Source organism: Myotis davidii, unplaced genomic scaffold (genome assembly GCF_000327345.1).
Source record: "Myotis davidii unplaced genomic scaffold, ASM32734v1 scaffold2100, whole genome shotgun sequence".
In the NCBI taxonomy this organism is placed as follows: domain Eukaryota; kingdom Metazoa; phylum Chordata; class Mammalia; order Chiroptera; family Vespertilionidae; genus Myotis; species Myotis davidii.
This window is the reverse complement of record NW_006292458.1, coordinates 18,803-42,029: the sequence shown is the minus strand read 5'-3', so window position 1 is coordinate 42,029 and position 23,227 is coordinate 18,803. Positions and strand designations below refer to the sequence as shown.

The window sequence follows — 23,227 nt, the reverse complement described above, 5'->3', positions numbered from 1 at the left end:
AGACCAGGAAGCCGAGGAGGTGTGTCTGCCAGGCAACACAGAGACCCCCCCGGCCCAAGTCTGACCCTTCTGTCAACGCCTTGTTCAAGTCCCTCATCTACCTGCCCGTCTCCTCTTGGGAAGTTCATTACCCCACGGCCTGTTCTAGTCACAAGTCACTTTGCACAGGCGGCTGGTTTCCATGTGCACCTCACCCCAGGCCGCTGTCTCCACGAGAACCAAGTGTTTTTACACGGCACCTATGACTACACGGCACCTATGACTACGCGGTAGACAGAGAGGCTGCCCGGGAACCGGGCTGGGAGGCAGACGGCTCTCAGGTGAGTGGGCACTTCTCCAGTACCTGACTGGAGTGATGATGAGGAAGGCTGCAGTAGGTGAAGAGGGCCTGGGCTCTGGCCAGTGTAGCTCAGTTGGTTGAGCGCTGTCCTGTGCACCGAAAGGTTGCAGGTTTGATTCCCAGTCAGGGCACACACCCGGGACTGCGGGTTTGATCCCCAGTTGGGGTGCGTGCAGGAGGCAACGGATCGACGCTTCTCTCTCACATCAAAGTGTGGGTTTTTTTTCTTCCTCTCTCTCTTCCTTCCTTCCTCTTTCTAAAATCAATAAAAATATATTTAAAAAAAGAAAAAAGGGATCTGGGATAAACAAAAAAGTTATACAGAGAAAGCATACCTACTAGGCTGCTGCTTGGACTAGAACACTCGGAATATTTCTACTTATAAATGCAAAAACTCAAACCACAAACAGTTCTCTCGACAGCACAACTGTTTGAAAGAAACAGACAATCAAACAGCACTTCATAGCAAACAAAAGCTAGACAGTAACCGCACACTTCCCCACTGAACACTCTGGGGACGTGCGGCCCTGCGGCCGGCCACGGGCTCAGTCGAACGTGATCCGGAAGCTGCGCTCCTGCTCCTTGCGCCGCCCCTCGCACACCTTGGTCACCTCCTCCACCTTCCTCTGCAGCAGGGCCGAGTTCTGGTCGATCCACTGCAGGGAGTCCATGTGCGCGTTGAGGATCTTGCAGATCTGCTGCAGCGGGTCGCTGGTGTCGGCGGGGCCCCCGGACGTGTTCAGGTGCTCGATGATGTCCTTGAGGTCCTGGGCCATGCGCTTCAGCTGCGCGTCGATGTTCTCGGCCAGCTTGTAGGTCTTCTCGCGCTCCTCGTCGGCGTGCTGCAGGTGGACGGTCCCGCTCTGCTCCGTGACGGATCCCTCCAGGGGGCTCAGCAGGTCCTCCAGCTCCTTCTGCTGCGACAGGATGAAGTCCAGCTCTTGGTCCAGCCGCTTCTGGTCCAGCTTCACCTTCTCCACCTCGCGGTGGAGGGCGGTGATCTTCTCCCCGTTCTCGATCAGCGTGCGGTCCCAGGCGTTGACCTGGGTGGCCTGCTGCAGGAAGTGCCGCTCCTGGTCCTCCAGCTCCAGGCTCCACTTGTTGATCAGGCTCTCCAGCTGGGCATAGGTCATCACGGGGCTGGTGGACACCCCAGTGGCCGCACTGGGGCCAGACGGAGCGGTTATGGCAGTGGGCGCGTTGCTGGGGATCCCGGCTGGTGCCAGGGGTTTTAGATTCAAGGAGAAGCTGCTGGTGCTGGTGGTGGCGGCGGGGGTGGATGTCGCTGTGGATGCGGTGGGAGCTGCTCCAGGACCCTTTAGGCTGAAGCCCAGCATTCCAGGCCCAGACGTTCCAGCGGTGGTTGCCGGGGTCCCAAGGGAGAGCCCGGTGGCGGCAGACGAGGTCGGAGCAGTAGCTAGCGAAGCAAAGAGTGTGGGTCCAGCACTGGCGGTGGCAGCAGTGGGTGCGGGAGCAGCTGGCTGCGTGGTTCCTGCTCCAGTGGCTGCCGGTGTGGCTGGAGTGAATGCCAACCCAGCGAGTGTGGTGGGCTGGGCCGGACTCCCCACGGAGCCAATACTGAAACTGGAGGCCCCCCCAGCCTGGGTCGTGCCTCCTCCTGTGAACGAGAAGCCCCCGGGTGTGGTGGATGGAGCAGAAGAGGCGGCGGTGGAGCCGAACACAAAGCCGGTGGGTGCTGTGCCCTGGCTGGAGGTGACGGCGCTGGAGATGGCGTTGGTGAGGGTGCTGCTACTGAGCCCGAAGCCAGTGGGCTGCGCTGTGGCCGGGGTGGCAGCTGCATTGCCCAAGTTTAGCTTTGGGGTGCTGATCCCTAAGGAAAACCCAGTGCCTCCAGGAGCAGGAGTTGTGGTTCCAAAACTGAATCCTGAGGTCTGTGCTGCTGGCGTTTGGGTAGGGAGTGAGAACAGGCTGGTAGAAGCGGTGCTCGCAGTGGGCTGGGAGGGAGCCCCAAAATTAAACCCGCCAGTGCCAGACGTAGAGAAAGAAAACCCGGTGGCAGGGGTGGTTGTTGCTGTCTTTGCAGTGCCAAATGTGAACCCGCCTGTGGGGGCCCCAGTGCCTCCAAAATTAAACCCGCTCATGGCTCCAGACTCCGGTGGCAGCAGCTACTCCAGCTCCCAAAGCAAATCGTCAGCGTCGTCCGTAACCTTGGGAAGATTTTTAAAGCAGAGGGAGTGACATGGTCAGATGGCAGTTTTGGAAAGGCAACCTCACTGGCACGGGCGCGGTTTGGAGAGCGGCGGGACCGACAGTCCTAATGAGGCCGCTCTCCTCTTCCTGACCGGCCCTACGTCGCTAGCAAAGGCGGAGCGGCGGCTCGGCGCTGGGAGGGAGAGTGCTTGGGACCTGCGTGTACTCAGCACAGCAGGAGCCCCACGGCCATGGGGAGTCCAAGGGCAGGCACCTGAACTGACCTCAGTCCCCGAAGCACACCCAGCTCCACCTGTAGGATCTGCTCCCCAGGTTTCCCTGCTGCCGGCCGGAAGCGGGGAGAGGAAGTGGGTAGAGCGTGCCTCCTTGAGTGGCCTTCTGGACCTCAAGAAACAGGCCCTGGAAAGCTGAGCTCTATGGTGGGGCTCCATCCATGCGCATCCCTCATCATTTAGGAGGTCAGAGGGCCTGTTGGAGCAACCCCCACCTTCCTTCTAACTAAGGGGCGGGCATGAAACCCAAGTGCTCAATCAGAGGGTTTGAAGGCGCAGTCCTTCAGCCGATCAATGATTCTCTCTCACCGTGGATGTTTCTATCTCTCTCTCTCCCTCCCATGCTGGCACCCAGCTCTCCGCTCTGAAAGAAAAAGAAAGAAAGAAAAAAAGAACGAATGCAGTTGGGAAGCAGAAAGTGTCTGATGAAAGCGAGGCGTGACTTTGTGACTCCTCAGCGCTCCAATCTCTAACAAGGGACAGCAAACCTCTCTGAGGCTGGTCCCTCAGCGGGAAAGCGGGGTAGCAGCTACTGCGCTCAAGTGTAGCGGATGGTTGGGCACTACTTAGGGCGCTCACTGCCGCTGCGGCCAGGCACAGGCACAGGCCCACATTTCCACTCCGGGGAGAGCCCCGGGGCTGGGGAGGAAGGAGGGCTGTGCAGTGAGGGGATAACTCAGCAGCAGGGGCTGTGAGCACCCAGCCGTGAAGAAATTCTCATGAAGAAGACATGTGGGCTGTGGCTGACCTCAAGTAAATATGAATTCACGGTCCAGCTGCCACGGCTCAGCGGGCCCTCTGGCTGCATGACGAGCACCAGTTCCAATGCAGAGACGGGATTTCCAGGCAGCTAACCGCAGCCCCAGCAGCTGTGTGCCCAGCCCTGTGCTACCCACACCCTCAGCCGGGCCCTCAGCTAACTTCCCAGTCATCCTACCGGGAGGCTGAGGAGGCGGCCCCAGGGCACAGGTGGGGAAGAGGCTCAGGTTACAGTCATTTGTCAGTCCTCACCCCACTGTAGCTGCCCCTCCGCAACTCCCACCTCGCCCCCTGCCTTCCTCCAAGAACCCTATTTTGTTTTTGGCCAGGTCTCTCCTCCACACAGCCATGTGCTTCTGGAGAGAGGACCCCGCGGCCACCCATGCTGCTGGTGGGTCTGCTCAGTCTAAGCAGATCTCAATAGGCTGCCCACTAGCACCTCCTGGGACAGCCGTGGGCAAACTACCGCCCAGGGCCCACATTTCCACTCCGGGGAGAGAATAAAACAAAAAACAAAAAACAAAAAACAAACAAAAAAAAAGACCGTACCCTTTTCTGTAATGATGTTTACTTTGAATTTATATCAGTTCACACAAACACTCCATCCATGCTTTTGTTCCGGCCCTCCGGTCCAGTTTAAGAACCCATTGTGGCCCTCGAGTCAAAAAGTTTGCCCACCCCTGTCCTGGGAGCATTCAAAGGTACACGGGCCCTGGCTGGGTAGCTCAGTTGGTTAGAGCATCATCCTGCTACACCAAGGTTGTGTGTTACACCTCCAGTTAGGGCACATACAAGAAGCAACCAATGAATGCATAAACAAACCCCCTCCCCAATTCAATTAAAAAAAAAAAATCCGACGCTGCCAGATTAATGATGGATGTCATTCTGGGGGCAGGATCCTGGCCTTGACATTTTTACAAAGCTCTTCTGGGGGCTTCAGAGAAAGGCCTCTTTACTCAGGAGGCCACAGCAAGTGTCTGAGGCTCCAAGCACGTTGGCACCCAGCCCTTCTTGCGTGAGCGCACACACCTGTCACTCCAGAGCCACCTCAAGCCGGGTTTGTTGTTAGCAGCCACCCACACGTCTCAGTTCCTCAGCCTGAGAGCTTTAGCTATTAATAAATTGCAGCTAAAGTTCTCCCGAAGAGCATTTATACAAAGGTCTTTGCTTTTTATACTATTAAAAAACTGCAAAAAAACAGTCTTCTACGGGGGCTTGTGGTTTGCCATTTATCAAATTCGTCATTTGTTTCCAACATCCCAGCTGCCAGGGATCCGCTAATAATGGCACATGCTGCATCGGTCCCGCCTGTCTATGTGTTTAAGATGCCTTATTGTTCACTTGCTCCTGAAAACAGGTCCATTTGGGGCTGGTTCGCTTTACAGACTAGGAGAGTGAGGCCCAGAGAGGTTACTAAGCCTTGGCCCCCTCTTCAGGGCAGCCAGAGGCATGGCAAACACCAGCTTCCATCCCAGGACTGCAGGCAGGGGCAGCCAGGGCGGGGTCACACGTGGGAGCAGGGCCAAGGCTCCCTGGCCCCGGTTCCAGGAAGCGCATACCTAAGCTGAGTGTTAAGGATGTGGAACCAACCAGAAGATGGGGAGGAAGGGCTGGTGAAAGTGGCTGAAACAGGTGTGCTTCTGGGGCGCTAAATGATTGTGCGGCTGGAGGGAGCGTGTGCGGTAAAGGGTTACTCAGCAGGCCCGGGCTGTCCACACGTGGCACATTCCAAACAAAGGACTGGCCCTTGATGGGCTCCTGGAAGGGAACCTCTAAACCAGTGGTTCTCAACCTTCCTGATGCCGCGACCCTTTATACAGCTCCTCACGTTGTGGTGACCCCCAACCGTAAAATTTTCGTTGCTACTTCATAACTGTAATTTTGCTACTGTTATGAATCGTCATGTAAATATCTGATATGCAGGATGTATTTTCATTATTACATATTGAACATAATTAAAACATAGTGATTAATCACAAAAACAATATGTAATTATATATGTGTTTTCCGATGGTCTTAGGCGACCCCTTGAAAGGGTCGTTCTACTCCAAAAGGGGTGACGACCCACAGGTTGAGAACCGCTGCTCTAAACCCTTAGAGCAAGCATGTCAAACTTGAGGCCGGTGGGCTGCAAGCCTCATTTATTTAAATGAGGCATGCGACCCGCTGGCCGCGAGTTTGACATGCTTGCCTTAGAGTGTCCTGCCCAATAGAGAGTGTCTTTAAGATGGGGCATTGGGCCCTGACCGGTTTGGCTCAGTGGACAGAGCATCGGCCTGCGGACTCAAGGGTCCCAGGTTCGATTCCAGTCAAGGGCATGTACCTGGGTTACGAGCACATCCCCAGTAGGGGGTGTGCAGGAGGCAGCTGATCAATGTTTCTCTCTCATCAATGTTTCTACCTCCCTATCCCTTTCCCTTCCTCTCCTGGTTCTTTAGTATCCCATGGCTAATAATCAATTTCTACCAATGCCCAATAGCAAAACAAATATATTTTATATATTTTATTCATTTTTTTACAGAGAGGAATAGAGAGTTAGAAACATTGATGAGAGAGAAACATTGATCAGCTGCCTCCTGCACACTCCCCACTGGGGATGTGCCCGTAACCAAGGTACATGCCCTTGACTGGAATCGAACCTGGGACCCTTGAGTCCGCAGGCCAATGCTCTATCCACTGAGCCAAACCGGTTAGGGCTCTGGGCTGATTCTCACTGTAACTATGAGCCTAACCGCTGTGCTGAGTTCTGAGTCCTTCTGGTGAATCACCAAATCTGAGGGTGGTCTGGGGACCCCTGACAATGTGCTGTGATACGAGGTGAAGAGCAAATGTATAAGTTTATATCCAAATAAAATAAAGTGATGAGGGTTTGCAGGGTGTTTCCCAGTTAACAAAGCCATCGACAACTAGGATTCTGGGAATTTCCCACAAGTGCAGCTGACGCACTGTTATGAGCTGACACAGGCTTCCCACTTCGACCACAGTGGCGAGTTTTCCTAAAAGAGAAGCTGACGGTGCTCGGGGAAAGTGGGAGGAACAGAAACTGGAGAAGCGGGCCTTGCTGGGCACGTGCCTAGGCCGGACAGCACAGCCGTGGCCGTCTGTAGTTCACCCAGGATGAATCTGAGGCCACGAGCACGGACTTCCTTGAGGTCACTGATGGAATGGGGCAGAGCCTGTCCCATGCTCCCCAAGTTTTTTCAAACCAGATCTACTTGCCTCCCCAGCCCAGGGAAGTCAGAAAGGCCCACCTGGGGTTCCAACCTACACACAACCCGCCCCTGGCTGAGCACCAGGTTTCTCTGCGGTCCCCTCCAGCTTCGCCCAGGTCCACTCACCTACTCTATCTTTCGTTCTTTTGCCACTAAACTCCTAACTTTAGTGTCTACTCAGCCCTACTCTGTACAGTCATAACACAAAGAGAAGAAGAGGCCCATCCCCTAAGGTGAGATCATAGAGAGTAAACAAATTCTTTACAGTAGAACATTCATTCATTCAACAAATATTTGGGAGCACCCTCTATGTACAGGCACCGCTCAAGGCCCTGGAAACATGGCTGTGAACGAGACAGAGGGGACCCTGTTGTCATGGAGCTTATAGCCCAGCAGACAGAAAAACAATCGTTCAAATAAGTCACCATCGTGTTGTACGGTCTATGCACGAGGAACGAGAGAAAGCAGAGCATGGAAGGGAACTGGGGGCACCGGCGCTGGGTGAGGGGTTAACCAGGCTGGGACTTTCCCTCCCCCCCATACCAATCCCTCTCCTCAGGTATCTGGAACGGGGGTGTTTGGGAACAAAAATTGGAGGACATCAGCCTTGGACCAAGAAGAAATAAAGGATTAAGAAGGACAGGGGGCCTGGCCACTGTGGCTCAGTTGGTCAGTGTGGTCCCCTGCACCAAAGGGTCATCGGTTTGGATCCTGGCTGTGGCACAAGCCTGTATAATGGGCACCGGCTGCGGCTCACTGAGCAGGGAACAGGCTAGGAGCCAACATGACTTCTCCAAGGTCAAGACCTCAAGTTCTGCCTGGGGCAGGGGAGGAGGAGGTGGCAGAATTAAGTCTTTTTGTTGTGTTTTAGCCCTCACCCGAGTATATTTTTTCCATTACTTTCTAGAAGAGAGTGAAAGGGGGAGGGGGGAGAGAAACACCTACATGATGTGAGAGACACATCGACTGATTGCTTCCCATATGTACCCCTATGGGGCAACCGAGGTACGTGCCCTTGACTGGACACTCTAACCACTGAGCCCCACAGCCAGGGCAGAATTAAGTCTTAAAGATGGAATGAGGTTCTCTGGGCACATGGTTGCGGAGGGAGTGACACACACAGGCCAGCTTCTGTACAATCGTGGCTGGAGCAGCAGGCTGAGGGAGGGGGGGCTGGGGCCTGGCTAGTCCATCTCCTGAAGACAAAGCCATGATGCGGTTTCCCTCCCTGACCCCACCGCTGCCCTTCATCGGCTCCCCCTCAGAAGCCTGAGTGACCCTCCCCCATGAGGCTCATCCACTGGGGCCCAGAGAGCTGCTGCCCCTGTTCCCGCCCCCTTCCTTTATCGCAGAAACGCTGCTTCATTGGGCGCAAGGCTTGATTCCGAGGGCTCCTGGATGGCGCCGAGGACTATGAATCCAGGTCTGCTAGTCCACTGATGGGTGGGATGGGGCTGTGGCAGCAGGCCTGTAGCTGTCATTAGTAAGCCCTGTGGGCTTCTGTGCGCCCCGAGGGCAGGGGCCTTTGCCTGTCCTTCTGTCAGTCACCTGGCAAGACACAGCCTATCAGCCTGAGTCCCTGCTTCTCTGCTCTTAGCCCTGGGAGCTCAGATTCTAGGTTCATCCCCATGCCTCAGTCTCCTAAACAAAAACAAAACCAAAAAAGGGCCAGAGCTCGTGAATCATACGGCCTTTGTGAAGAGGAAATGGTCCGATCCCTGTCAGGCGCCTATTTTATTAGCGTGTGCCTGTGCATCCTCAGAGCCCAGGAAATGTCAACTTATTAACGAAGGTTCTGGGGAGTGACTGGAGCAAATGCTCCTGGCATCCCGCCCACGGCCAGCTGGTGGAGCTGCCGACAGCACTGGTGCTCAGGAAGGACAGGCACTGGCTCCGTGTGAACTTCCCCCATGGAATTAGCTATTTACCGATAATACAATAAGCAACGAATGGCTTGCTAACCAGATCTTAGCCAAGGCAGTGTCCTTTCCAGGCCACAGAGAGAGCAACACAAAGGTCGGGACAGGACTGCGCTGATTTTTTTGTTTGTTTGTTTAATATTTTTATTGATTTTAGAGAGGAAGGGAGAGGGAGAGAGAGATAGAAACATCAATGATGAGAATCATTGATAGGCTGCCTCCTGCACACCCCCTACTGGGGATAGAGCCTGCAACCCAGGTATGTGCCCTTGACTGGAATAGAGCCTTGGGCCCTTCAGTCTACAGGCTGATGCGCTATCCACTGAGCCAAACAGGCCGGGGCTGATTTATGTTTTGAAAGACTCACCCAGGCTGCTGGGAGATGGGGGAGTCTCTGGAGGGAGCTGGTGGTGGCCTGGACTCTTGTGTCCAGTTCTTAGACATCCCTTCTGCCTGGTGAGCATGGCCAGCTCTGGTAGCAGGTGCACAGAGCCAGAGGGGGCAGAGCAGCTTCCCTAAGCCACACCAGCGGCACGGACACCTCAGTGCACGGCTCCGTGCGAAGGCCATCTCCTCCCACAGCACAAGGTCTCCCCAGCAGGAAGGTGGGATGGAGGCGCGCACCTGGGACTCGTCCTAACTCCCTCCGGCCTGCTCCTCCCCCAGGACCAGCACACACCAACCTCCCAGGTCTAACTGACTTGCAGTAAGTATTAGGGACCCGTGTGGAGACAACAGGAGGTGCTCCTCAGGGGGAGGGGCCATGGAAAGCCTCACTGCCTGTCATGCTACCGTCTTTTCTCCAGGCCAAATCCATGAAGGGATCCCTCCAGGTTTACCGCACGTTTGGGTGTTTACTGTTTAAATGCCTAAATGTTACTGCAAACTAGCTGCCAAGGAGGCTTCATCCCACGTGTTCCATTTCGCAGCCACCCAATGCCTCGGTGGTGGCTATTTTTAAAATGAAAATTGAATTGTTTGTGAAGAGGCAGTTTGTTCATATGGTTCTACATTCAAAAGGTACAACATGGAACACCGTGGTCTCCATCCGCCCCTGTACCCCCTGCCACCAGCTCTCTTCCCTGGAGACAAGCTGTTGGGTTCCTGGGCCTCTTTCCCAGAGATTTTCAAGGTCTCTAAGCAAATGCCCAGTTTGCACTCTCCCCACTTTGTACACAAAAGGCTGTATGCCAGATGCACTGTTCTTTTTCTCACTCACTAGACTCTGGAAATCATTGTAAGCAGGTGCGCACTCCTGCTCCGACGGAGACGGAGAGGGAAGCAAGCTCTCCGACCTGGCCAGGCACCGACACTGCCCGCTGCCTCACGCTGCTGCCTAAATGCTTCCTGGACTCAACCTGCTCCTTTCCCTCCCTTGAAAATACGATCTCTACCCCAAGAAGTCATTTCACATCTAATTAGCAATTACATTCTCCTTTCTGCTCCTGAGGCCTGGAATTGTACCCAAAGGAGCTCAGGTGGTGGGACAAACAGCAATTTTCCCCACAGGGATAACAAATCAGGTAAGACATGTGCAGAAAAGTTAAAAACCAGAAGAGTAGATCTGAAGGAAGACTCTAGAACAGCCGTGGGCAAACTACGGCCCCTGGGCGGCCCATTTGAAATGAATAAAACTAAAAAAAAAAAAGACCGTACCCTTTTATGTAATGATGTTTACTTTGAATTTATATTAGTTCACACAAACACTCCATCCATGCTTTTGTTCCGGCCCTCCGGTCCAGTTTAAGAACCCATTGTGGCCCTCGAGTCAAAAAGTTTGCCCACCCCTGTTCTAGAACCACCACTCTGAAATTCAATGTCTTGTTTATTGTCTGTTTCCACATCAGAATGTCAGCTCCACCAGAGGCAGGATTTTTGTGTTTTCACTGCTGTATCCCAGGGTCTGTACTAGTTGCTGGCCATCACATTTAAATGCTTATCAATGGAATAAGTGGGTTCAGGGGTTGCTTTATACTAGGTACCAGATATGTATTATTGATTTCAGAGAGGAAGGGAGAGGGAGAGACAGACAGAAGCATCAATTAGAAAGAATCATTGATCGGCTGCTTCCTGCACACCCCCTACTGGAGAACTGAGCCTACAACCCGGGCATGTGACTTGAACAGAACAGCGAATTCCTGGTTCAAAGGTCAACATTCAACCACTGAGCCCCACTGGGCATGTACCAGGTACTATTTTAAGTGCTTTTCATGTACTAATTGGTTTAGCTCTCACTCCTCCCACCATGAGGTACCATTAGCATCTCCCTTTTCTAGTTAAGTAACTCGTCCAACATCAACATACATGTCAAAGTCAGGATGAATAAGACAAGGTCTTGGCCCTGATGGGGTTTCGGGTTCAGTCCCTGGTCAAGGAATATACAAAAAGCAACCAACGAATACATAAATAAGTGGAACAACACATCGAGGTTTCTCTCAAAAATAAAATTAACAACAACAACAAAAGACCTGGAGAGAGGCTAAGGCACAAGCACACCTGCTGAGAGAACCGCACACATGTGCTCCCTTCCCAGTGGCTCCCCTGTAATCAACACCCATGGCCCAGGGGAGAGGCAGTGATGTCAGTGGGGGAGGGAGGGAAAGGTCCTGGCCAGGTTGTGGCAGAGACCGTTACCATGGAGACGGTTTCTCTGGGAACCAGGAGAAAGCCCCCAGAGGTGGGGACAGGGTGGCTTAGATTCTGAGAATCAGAAGCAACCACAGCCTCTACCTGTCCCTGGGCGTCACCCACACGCTAAGGTTCCAGGACTTTCTGTGCTGGGCCATTGGCAGTGCTTTACCCGCGCTGCTCACGACCTTACGAAGTGGGAGCCGTTCGTGTTCCCATCTTCCAGATGAGCAAAGTGAAGTTCAGAGAACTTAGGTAACCTGCCCAAAGGTGCACAGGTAGTTAGGACTGGCCCCAGATCCGAGCTGGGGCCTCAGGAGCCTCTCCAATGTGGCATTTTTCCACACACCATGTGCCATGTCTGGTACCCCTTTCCCATTCTCTGACATCCCGAGCCACCTCTATCACCATCCAGGCTAGTTTAGGTCTCATTCTGGATCCAGTTCAGGGCTGTCTGCCTTCTCAAGCTTCTGGCTTGGAGTGAAGAGGGGGGGCATCAGCTGCTCTTTCCTGTCTACCCCCTCAGGAATTCGTTCCTGCTCTGGGCGGGCGTGGGCAGAAGGGCAGAGGACTCTTGAGCTAACCAGGCCGAGGCGCAGGTCTCTGCTGACCACTGACCCTCGATGTTCTCCACGCCTGTGGAGGGGGCACTTGGGGACCCTGGGTGCCTGCGAGGTTTACCTGCTGTGGATTCCTGCCTCCGTCTCCACCTCCCTGTTTCCCTCAGCTCCCACTGTGACTGGCCATCCCAGTGGGTGTTGGCTGGGTGCAGGCTCTGCTTCCCTCTACCCCTCCCCCTGCTGGGAAGGATGCACACACTGTGTGAGAAAGGGGAGAGCAGCCCTGCCAGCCTGGCCCCGGTGCCCTCCTGTGGGTGGGGAACATCGCTTCACAAAGCACCACCGGCAAGACCACTCTGATCACGATGGACCGAGACAAAAACCAGACAGACGAAAACACAAACGCTGATGGCTGCTTCTTAACTAACCACAGTGCTGCGCCACCCTCTGGAGAAGATCAAAATACTCAGTGATGACTTGTCCCTCCTTCCTGACAGCACCCGGTCCAGAGCAAAGCCCTGCTTCCCTGATCCTCCCAGTCACCCAGCCCAGCCCGGCTCCTAACACCCCCTTCCTCAGCCACCTCAGATCCCTGTGGTGGGCGGCCTCCCTGGCAACAAGGCGTAAGAGACTCAAGTTGTGCAAGTCTATGTGTTCCTGGTGGCCTCTGGAACAGGTGGGGTACGAAGACACCAGCCCCTTTAGCAGGCACTGACTCCCCAGGACGTTCCTCTAGAGAGCTCCTTCCCTGCGCCCCACAAACACTGCCCTCCAGACTGTGGGTCTGGCTGAGTCTGACCAGAACTGAGATTTTCAATTTTGGCCAGTCCAGCAGAGAGGGCTGAGACCCCGGACTGGGAGGAGGAGGACTCGGTTCCTTCTGCTCTCTGCTACGAGCAGGGAGAACTGCAGGCCTGGGTGCGGGAAACCACTGAACACACGGGTCAGGGAGGGCCCATAGCCTGAGCTATCTGTCCACGATGTGGTTTGTTGGCATTTCTCTGAATCACTTGCCAACCTTTTAAAATGTGGATCTTGCAGAAAAATCTGGGTTTCCAACTTCTGTGAAATCAGAAGTGCTCCGCCAGGCGGCTGGCATTGCTGCCCAGCAAGATGAGCCGCCCGGGCAGCACCTGCTCCGTTCGGTGGCCCGGGGCCGCGCTGGCCTGCCCGACACAGGCCTGCTGACTGAGCCAGCGCCATTTTAGGCTTTTCCACATATTACCCCGACTGTCCCCACTTCACTGATGAGGCAACAGCAACAAGGGGGCACGGTATCCTGCTGGAGGCCAAACAGTGGCAAGTGATGACACCCCAAGCTCCAGGACACCATGCTGTCAATTACCTTCAGCTGTACTTTTCCTGTGGGCCTGTAAGGGAGAGGGCACCCCAGTGCTGGCCCTAGTGTATATCTTCCAGATGAGGAAATTGAGGCTCCCAGAGGGGAGGGGAGGTAGGCTGGACAATGGCCCCCCCAAAGATGTTCACACCCGAATCCCCAGAACCTGTGAATAAGTGACCCCACGTGGCAAAAGGCACTCTGATGCTGTGACTGAAACAAGGGTCTTGCGATGGAGACATCCCGGATGATCTGGGCGGCCCTAGGTAGTCTCAGGGGTCTCTGTAAAAGGGGCAAGAAGATCAAAGGCAAACTAGGAGATGTCACGATGGAAGCAGAGGCTGGAGGGATGAGAAGAGGGGCGATGAGCCAGGGAATGCAGGTGGCCTCCAGCAGCTGGAAAAGGCCAGGAAACGGGTTCTCCCTGGAGCTTCTAGAAGGAACACAGCCCTGCCGACCATTTTATACTTTTGGTCCCCGGAACTCAAAGGAACTAAATGTGTGTTGTTTTAAGCCACTACAGTTTGTGGCAATTTCTTAGAGCAATGAGCACAGAAGCTAACACAGAAGATCACTGAAGGTGACACAGGGGTGCAGTGCGGGCCTAACTAGGTTCTAAGAGCTTGGCTATTTCTGCTGATGAAGGAGCAGCAGGAGTGAGGGCGGGAAGGGGCTCGGAGGACTCTGAGCCGAGAGGCCACGTGGCAGACCTGTGCCCCGAGCTGCCCTTTCCCCTAGTGAGCTGGCCTTGGCCTTCCTGCCCTTGTTTGCCAGGACGCCCACCTCCAACTCGGCCCCCGCGGCCTGCATAACCCAGACACCTGCCCTAGTGCCCCCTCAGGGACAACAGTACTGAACTCCCAGCCTCTGTGCATGAGCAGCTCATTTAAAAGTGAACTGATGCCGCCCCGGCGGGTGGTTCCGTTGGTTGGAGCGTCATCGCATACACCAAAGGTTTGTGGGTTCGATCCCGGTTGGGGTGCACATGGGAGGCGACTGAACGATATTCTCTCACATCGATGTTTCTCTCTCTAAAATAAGTAAAAAGATTATCCCCCCTCCCCCCAAAGTGAACCGATGCCTACTGAGGCAGCAGCACAGGGCTGGGGTAGGGAGGATGACCTTGCCTTCTAAGTGCTCAGGGAAACAGTCACGTACACATTGTCTGGGAGGCAGCCATGAAAACAGAACAAAGAGTGACAACGGGGGTAGGAAGAGAAACAAACATAGAGATCCTTGAATTATTAAGTGCTGCTGGTTTTACCTACATCGTTCCACACAATCCTGGCACCCGACGCCTTAGAGAGAAATAACTAGTGTTCATAACTAGGCAGGCCCCGTTCTAGCAATTTCACACACATTTATCGATTTCCTTACAAGCACCCTAAGAGGTGGGTCCTCTTACCCCACGTTATGGATGAAACTGTGCCACAGGGAGAAGATGCCACTTGCTGAGGGGCACAGAGGCTGGCACTGAGATGTGAACCCAACAGGCTGGCTCCAGAGCCCTTGTTCTGACCCACTTTCAGGAGGTGGCTGAGGCTCAGGATTGGAACCTGGGTCCAGCTGATGCAAACTCGGTGGGTGCCCTTTCCATCATGCCAGACTGTCTCGTGAACTGCGAGACCAGTGAGGGTTGCTGCAATAGCACAGGTCAGGGCCTCCTCTAGGGCAGGGGAGATGGGCAGAGGCAAGTCAGAGTCATTAGAATCCGGCAACTGAGCAGCAGCAAACTAGAGGCGAAGGGCCAGGCCTGGTGGCCTCCCAGCAGGCTGTGCCCGGGACTGGGGGTCAGATCTGAGAGGAGCAGACACTCTCCCTGGGGCTTGTGAAGTGTTGGGAGGCCTGGGCTCTAACTAGCAGGGTGACTGTATTAACGCCTTTCACCTCCGGGGCCTCAGTCTTTTAAGACAGCGGGTTAGCCGCTATGATCTGAGGCTCCTCTCGCCCTCCTTCTCAGATTCTCCGGGTTCTGCACAGGTGGCTGCTCCCCCTCCCCCTCCATTTCCCTCCCCTGCTGCGCTGGTGCCTCTCCGCTAATCAGGCGCTTGTTGCCAGGTGGCCTGAGGCCCCCGGAGAATCCCTCCACTCCGCCTCCCACCAAAGAGCCAGGGTGATGCAACTGCCTGCAACCGTCACCTCACTCCACAGATCTGGTCCTTCCGAACTGAAAAAGAATCCCCCACAGCCCCTCCCATGCCGCCAGCCCCAGCTCCAGTAGAAAGGGCTGGGGCACCGGGACCCTGGGGGACTCCTCCAAGTTGGGGGAGGCGGAGGCTTCTGAATCCTGGAGGGGCCACAGGCCCCGTCACCGATGGGCACAAAAGCAGGCTCAGGGTGCCAAGACCGGGGTTCACAGGCAGCCACTAAGGACCCACTGCACATGAGTTAGAATGTGCCTGGAAGGGCTAGGCCGCTAAGGGTGAGAACTGGCACCCACTCAGCACGACTGAGTCAAGACCTTGGGTGGGGCAGTCGGCATCAGGGTTGACCTGGTTGGGATCCAAACGCTGCAGAGAAAAGGCACCAGGTCCCTGCCCCGATGTTTTCTCAGTCAGCATACCCTGCACACAGCCAGCAATGATTCCCACACAGAGCAAGTTCGTGTCCAGTTATTAAAAAACACCCTAGCCCTAGCTGGTGTGGCTCAGTGGATAAAGCACCGGCCGGTGGACTGAAGGGTCCTGGGTTCGATTCCGGTCAAGGGCACATGCCGGGTTGTGGGCTCGATCCCCAGTTGGGGGCATGCTAGAGGCAGCCAATCAATGATTCTCTCATCACTGATGTTTCTATCTCTCTCTCCTCCCTTCCTCTCTGAAATCAATAAAAAATATTTTTTAAAAATCCTATCTGACCATCCTCTCAAAAACCCATAATCCCAGTCTATGAGACGAAACCAAGCGGAGGGACTTTCCACAGAATACCCACTGGTCCTGGTCATGAAAGGCAGGAAAAGTCAGAGAAACTGCCGCAGACCAGAGGAGGGTAAGGAGACGCGAGGACTAAATGTCACGGCATCTTGGAAGGGATCCTGGGACAAAAAAAGTCTTAGGGAACAACCAGTGAAATCACATCAAGTTGAAGTTTAGCTAATAGAAGTGTAACAATGGCAACAATGGGGGCCATTAGGTGAGGGGTATATGAAAACTCTGTACTAGCTTTCACATTTTAATTTAATTTTTTTATTTTTGCTAATCCTCATTTGAGGATATTTTGCCATTGATTTTTAGAGAGTGGAAGGGAGCAGGAGAGACACACAGAGAGAAACATGGATGTGAGAGAGACACATCGAGCGCCTCCTGCATGAGCCCCGACCAGGGCTGGGGATCAAACCTGGGTCCCTTCAGTCCACGGGCTGCCGCTCTATCCACTGAGCAAAACTGCCTAGGGTTGTTTGTGACTATCATTTTTGTGACTTTTCTATAAACCTAAAATTACTTCCAAAGTAAAAAAAAAAAAAAAGAAAAGAAAAACAAACACACACAACAAAACCTCTACCTAGTCGCAGCGCATAACCTAGAAGTTCTCAGAAGCGCGAGGGTGTGTGTGTGTGTGTGTGTGTGAGAGAGAGAGAGAGAGAGAGAGAGATTGACTGTGTCTCCTCACTGCCAGCAGTTTGTCCAGCACTACCCCAATCTCCCCGTTACTGCTCAAATCTCTACTGACAAGTGGAAGGAGGTCGGTCCTTAAGTTTCATTTAAAAGGAAAAAGAGCACAGTTAATCTAGAAATAATTAGAATAGTGCCATTATTCAAATGCTCCCTCCTTCTTCTCTTCTTCCTTTTTTTTTGTAATCCTCACCAGGGATTTATTTTTTCCCCATTTACTTTGAGGGAGAGGGAGAAGAGAGAGAGAGAGAAACATCGAAGAGAGACAGACATTGATTGGTTGCCTCCTGCATGCAGCCCAATGGGGATCTAGGGATGGAACCTGCATCACAGGTACACGCCATTGCCTGGGAATTGAACCCAAGACCCTTCAGTGTCCAGGCTGACACTATCCACTGAACAACACCGGCCAGGGCATCAGTCATAGTTTTAAAGCGCTAACTGCTTAGTAATAAAGATAAACATACCCACCCCAAGAATAATAATAGTAACAGCCTCTGTGTGTCAGGCACTAGTCTAAGCACCTGATCTATATTAACTCATTTAATCCTCATAACAGACCTGAGTAGTAGATACTATTAATGCCCCCCCCCCCCCCCCACCACGAGGAAGCTGAGGCACAGGAAAGTAAGGGAACTCACCAGTGTCACAGCTAGTGGGGTGCAATTAGGGTTTGAACCCAAACAACCTGGTTCCAGATCTATGATCTTAACTGCTACTCAGTGATGTCTAGAGACTCCAGGTGATAATGTAGCCTCTACCAACTCAAGGAAACATCGAGCAAGTGCTCAAATACTGGCAGAGCGGACAGTAAGTGCTCTGCGGGAAAGTGGTCAGAGCCCAAGGACTCCCTGCATGTTTAGAGAAGGGGGGGACGGGGGGAGAAGCCTGCGTATCTTTACTCCCCACATAACCCTCAGGATTAGGGCTCCCCCACTTCTTTGATTCTGATTCAGCCCCGTAACTGCCATTAAGAGTGATGAAGGCTGAACTCCAGGTGTGATGTCCTGATATGGACAGATGCAGGGCGGGAAAGGGAAGTTTCTGCCGCAGAGGAAAGACCCGCATCCACTCAGGATGGTGGAGGGCCCAGCGTGCAGGGAAGGAAGGGCGAGGATGCTCCCTGTTACACACGGTGGTACAGATCTCCCTGTTTGGGGCAGGGTTGTGAGACTAACACAGTGGGGGGGCATCTCAGGAAGTCAGGGTGAGGAGCAGGGGCAGAAGAACCAAATACCTGGCCTGAGGGCAGTGCTGTAGACAGGGCTACGGGAAGGTGGGCAGTGGACGGTGAAAAGGGTGGAATGGGGGCGAGGATGCCCGATTCCCTGCACCCGTGGGTCAAGACGGGGCTGAACACCCAACATCTGGAACGGGTGAGGGTGGGATGGCTGAAAATTGCCAGCTTAGAGAGAATCACACACAAGAAGGGCCCATTAGCAGGCGCTGGTCAGTCAAGGTCTGAGGATCTTGCCCTGCCTGGCCTGTTTGCTCAGTGGGTAGAATGTTGGTCCAGCACCAAAGGGTCCCAGGTTTGATTCCCGGCCCAGGTTGGGACTCAGGTGCGAGGCAATCAGTCCATGTGTCTATCTCACATTGATGTTTCTTTAAAAAAAAAAAATTATTGATTTTTTACAGAGAGGAAGGGAGAGAGATAGAGCCAGAAACATCGATCAGCTGCCTCCTGCACAACCGCTACTGGGGATGTACCCGCAACCAAGGTACATGCCCCCGAGCAAAATCGAACCCGGGACCCTTCAGTCCGAAGGCCGATGCTCTATCCACTCTATCCACTGAGCTAAACCGGCTAGGGCTCACATTGATATTTCTTTCTCTCTTCCTCCTCCCTTCCAGGCTCTCTAAAAATCAATGGGAAGAAATATCCTCGGGTCAGGATTAACAACACGTGTCTGCCCGGGACGCTCGCCGCGGTGGGGGTGGGGTGAGAGTGGGGGCCCCGGAGTCCCCACTGATAATAAAATACGTAGAACGGACATGTATGAGCTGGGCTCTGTGCGTGGGGTTTCCCGAGCATCAACTTATTTCTCACAAACCACCTCATCAGGCACAGCTGCCTATTCTCCTTTTGCAGACAGTTCCCTACCTATTTGAGGCCCGAGGATTTCGGTTATTTTCCCACGGCCACCGTGGCAGGTCTGTGGCTCACGCGGGACTAAGACACCAGCATGGGGCTGGCCGGAAGTCCGTGAAGCAAAGGAAGAAACCAGGCCGCTGGATCAAAGGGAGAAGACCGGACCCCAGAGCCTCAGGGAAGGGAGGGCCAGAACCCTCGGGGTCGGAAGAAAAAGGGAGCTGGATCCTAGGCCGGAGACAGGAGCGGACCGAACTCTTGGGGTCCGAAGGAGGAAGGGGCCGGAGCCCCGAGAGGAGGAGGGGGCCAGGCCAGCCGGCCTGTTGGGGCCTCGCCGGGGCGGGGCGCGGAAGGATCCGGCGTGCCGTGCTGCGCCGCCCCCGGTATATCTGTGCTTGGTCCCCGGGGCCGCCTCATTCCCCATCCTCAGGTCACGTCAGATCACGATCTCTCCCCACGCTGCCGCGACCCCGCCTCTGCCTCCGCCCGCGTAGCCCGCCATGGCTCTGTAGCCGCGACCCCTCCATGCCCCCGGCCCGTCTCCGCGCTCACCGCGCCTGCGCTCTCCACTCCCGCCGTCTCTCTTCAGCCGAGGCCGCTGCTGCCTCTCCTTTCCGCCGCCATGGAGTGAGTAACCGCTCGTCCCTCCGGCTCCAACTGCCTTTCCCGCCCTTTCGAAGCTCGCGGCCTTCACGACCAGGCCTGAGTGGGGGGGTGGGGAGTTGAGAGTGAGGGATCACGGTCGCGCAGGCGCAGAAGAGGGAACTCGCGCGTCGGCGCGCTGCCGAGCATGCGCACTCGGCCCAATGGTGGGGAAGGGAGCTTTCTTACAGAGAATGTTGGCGTTAAAGACGGCCCGCGTGCGCTTGCGCCGGCGTACTAGCCCCCAGAGAGGGTTTTACTTATTTGTTCTGCGGGAACGAATCTGTCCGCGCGCCGTTGCTCATGCGCATTAGCGCACCAGAGCCCGTATTTCCGTGCGAAGGGCTGGCAGTAAGCAGCTGCACATGCGCACTAGCCCCCAGGAGGGCAGAAGCGTGAGCGCCTTTGGACCGTTTCAGGGGCGGAGCTTGCGCTTTGGCCATCGGCGAGAAAGCCAAGTGTGGACGGGTGGGCGGGGGATGTGGAGGCTGGTCGCCATCCCCTCCACCCACCCTGCTCCACATTGCTTAGTCGCACAGCACAGCCGCCCTGTTTTTTATTCAGGCGTCTGCTGGGGCGGGTGCTGGTTTAACTTGGGTGGAAAGCGGGGCTTTGAGACACCCCGTTAAGAATGGGGTGGAGCGATCTCTTCCTCCTCCTCCCCCTCTCCTCCCCTTCTCCTCAGAAAAAAAGAAAAAAAAAAAAGGGGTGGATCTAGGGCCACGGCCGTCGCGAAGGGTGGGGCTTACTGGAGCCATTGTGAGGGGCGGGGCTAAGCGCACCTTGAGAAGAGGGCGGGGTTCCGATTGGAGAAAGAGGCGGGGCCTCTGGGGAATCATCGGGGAGGGGCGGGACTAAGATAAGCAGTGGGCGGGGCTTAGCGGGACAATGGAGGTCGCTGCAAAGTTCTCAAAGGGGGAAGGATGGGATGTGAATGGATAATATTGATGAGGTTGGTGGGGCACAGGGGGAATTCCCCTGGGAATTGATTTGGGATGGAACCTAGGGAGGGGGTGGGGCCCCAAAGGAAATGATTGAGAAGGAGGAACGTGACTAGAAGAAAATTCCCCTGGGACTGAGTTCTTTTAAGATGGAATATTATGGTGTGGGTGGGAGGGGCTAAAGCAGTGGTTCTCAACCTTCCTAATGCCGCAACCCTTTAATACAGTTCCTCATGTTGTGGTGACCCCCAATTTCATTGTTACAGATTGAACATAATTAAAATATGGTGATTAATCACAAAAACAATAGGTAATGTGTTTTCTGATGGTCTTAGGCGACCCCTGTGAAGGGGTGGCGACCCACAGGTTGAGAACCGCTGCACCATGCCCCAAACCGTCACATCAGCCAATCATAAACCAGACTCCATGGTTTCTGCCAAATTCCTCACAGGAAGGTGGCCCAGAACCCAAGAAGCTAAGCCATGCCCCTGCCCAGACAACAGCTAATGAGGGCCAAGCCCCACTTTAACTGCGCCCTAGAGTGCTAATCTTCTGAAGGAAATTCCCCTGGGAAACAATTAGGTTGCTGTATTGGAAGGATTGGGTTTTGGGATTTTGAAGTCAGGCATAAAGAGAACTCCCACCGGGCTGGTGTAGCCCAGTGGTTGAGCCTCGACTTATGAACCACGTCAGGGCACATGCCCGGGTTGCGGGTTCCATCCCCAGTGGGGGGCGTGCAAGAGGCAGCCGATCAATGATCCTCTCCCATCATTGATGTTTCTGTCTCTCTCACTCTCTCTAATTCCTCACAGGAAGGTGGCCCAGAACCCAAGAAGCTAAGCCATGCCCCTGCCCAGACAACAGCTAATGAGGGCCAAGCCCCACTTTAACTGCGCCCTAGAGTGCTAATCTTCTGAAGGAAATTCCCCTGGGAAACAATTAGGTTGCTGTATTGGAAGGATTGGGTTTTGGGATTTTGAAGTCAGGCATAAAGAGAACTCCCACCGGGCTGGTGTAGCCCAGTGGTTGAGCCTCGACATATGAGCCACGTCAGGGCACATGCCCGGGTTGCGGGTTCCATCCCCAGTGGGGGGCGTGCAAGAGGCAGCCGATCAATGATCCTCTCCCATCATTGATGATGCTGTCTCTCTCACTCTCTCCCGACCTCTCTGGAATCAATAAAAATATTTTTTTTAAAAAAAGAATTCCCTTGGGAGTGGGTAGGGCTCAGAGATTTGGGGAAGGGGCAGATTTAGGATTCTGAGAGGGCGATGTGTAGCCCCAATCCCAGTTGGAAGCGGGAGGGAGGACCCTGGGGCCATGGGGATGTGGCTTGGTTTCTGTACAAGTGAGGCTGGCCTGTGACCCCACCTACTTTTGTCTCACACTTGTAGGTCCTCCACTTTCACCTTGGTGCCTGTCTTCGCCCAGCTGAGCAACCTCCAGAGCCGCCTCCCACCTGTTGGTGCAGCCTCCTTCATTGCCACCCGTGCCCAGCGCCTGTGCTGCAGCCATGTCACTCCTGGCGACCCTGGGGCTGGAGCTGGACAGGGCCCTGCTCCCAGCTAGCGGGCTGGGCTGGCTCGTTGACTATGGGAAACTCCCCCTGGCCCCTGCCCCCCTGGGCCCCTATGAGGTCCTTGGGGGAGCCCTGGAGGGCGGGCTTCCAGGGGGGGGAGAGCCCCTGACAGGTAAGGGCAGGTGGGGAATGGAGGTGGGGAGAACTGGGACTTGGGGGGCAGGATAGAAGGAGGAAGAATTCATTTATTTGTGAATTGGATAAGTCATTATTGAGTGCCTGTACTATGTCAGGCACTGTTTTAAGTGCTGGGATATAACTGGAAATAAGACTGAAATGATCCCTGCCTTCTTAGAGCTCACACTCTAGTGGGGAGACAGACCAGAGGAATAAAATGAGGAAGTTGTGGGATCAGTGGGAAACGCTTAGTAATGAGCGAAAAAAATCACACCGGGGACCTAGTTTAGAGCGGGTAGCCAGGAATCCCTTGCCAAGTAGGTACCGATTTGGCTGAGACCTAAAGGATGGGAAGGAATGAGCCATGATAAGACCCAAGGGAAGAGCTTTTCAGGTGGAGAGAACAGCATATGCGGAGGCCCTGAGGCAGGAATTACTTTATTCATTCGTGGGCCCCAACTGCGTGGAACACAGTGGGTCTTCAGTAATGAATGGATTAAAGATGAAACCGGGTATGCGGGATCTAGTTTGCTTTTTAAGGTAAACTACAGAGTACATCGGAGAAAGCACAGATGTAGGTTAATCAGTAAAGAGAATGTTGGAATGGTTGCAGAATGGCTGGTTGACTCTCTTGTTGTTCGGATCATCGGTTGGTTGACCGGTTCATTAACTGGTTGGTTGAAAGAGTTGATTGATTGATGGATTCACTTAGTTGATTGGTTGGTCAGTTAGTTCATTGACTAGTCGGTAGACAGATTGGCTCGTTGGAGGATTTACTCAATGGAGGAGATGAATGAAGCGGGGATGAGTGAGCACCCAGTTGGGTGGGAAACCAGGAACTCACGGAACTTGTCCTTCTCCACTCCCCCAGGTGATGGCTTCTCGGACTGGATGACTGAGCGGGTTGACTTTACAGCCCTCCTCCCTTTGGAGCCCCCCTTACCCGCAGGTGCCCTCCCTCCACCTTCCCCATCCCCCCCTGACCTGGAAGCCATGGCCTCCCTCCTCAAGAAGGAGCTGGAGCAGATGGAAGACTATTTCCTCGAT

At 54.3% G+C, this 23,227-nt stretch overlaps 2 protein-coding genes across 7 annotated transcripts in view; one reads left to right on the top strand and one right to left on the bottom strand.

Moving 5' to 3' along the window:
• LOC102767968 (nuclear pore glycoprotein p62) overlaps positions 1-19,541 on the bottom strand; it is a 31,316-nt gene extending 11,775 nt beyond the window's left edge. For 2 of the 6 annotated variants that reach the window (XM_015565422.1, XM_015565426.1), the window contains exon 1: positions 19,454-19,526. Coding sequence is in view for 2 of the 6 variants with exons in the window: in XM_006765928.2 (XP_006765991.1) it covers positions 886-2,442 (1,557 nt within the window). In the remaining 4 variants the exon portion in view is untranslated. Of the gene's footprint in view, positions 1-565; positions 2,509-18,913; positions 18,988-19,453 lie in introns of those variants that run through there. The other 4 variants (XM_006765928.2, XM_006765929.2, XM_015565423.1 and 1 more) reach the window with 4 other exon arrangements.
• Positions 19,442-23,227, top strand: part of ATF5 (activating transcription factor 5) — a 5,160-nt gene continuing 1,374 nt past the window's right edge. Inside the window, exons 1-3 of the mRNA XM_006765965.2 lie at positions 19,442-19,528; positions 21,879-22,175; positions 23,052-23,225. Coding sequence (XP_006766028.1) covers positions 21,998-22,175; positions 23,052-23,225 — 352 coding nt within the window. The 5' untranslated portion in view covers positions 19,442-19,528; positions 21,879-21,997. The remainder of the gene's footprint in view (positions 19,529-21,878; positions 22,176-23,051; positions 23,226-23,227) is intronic.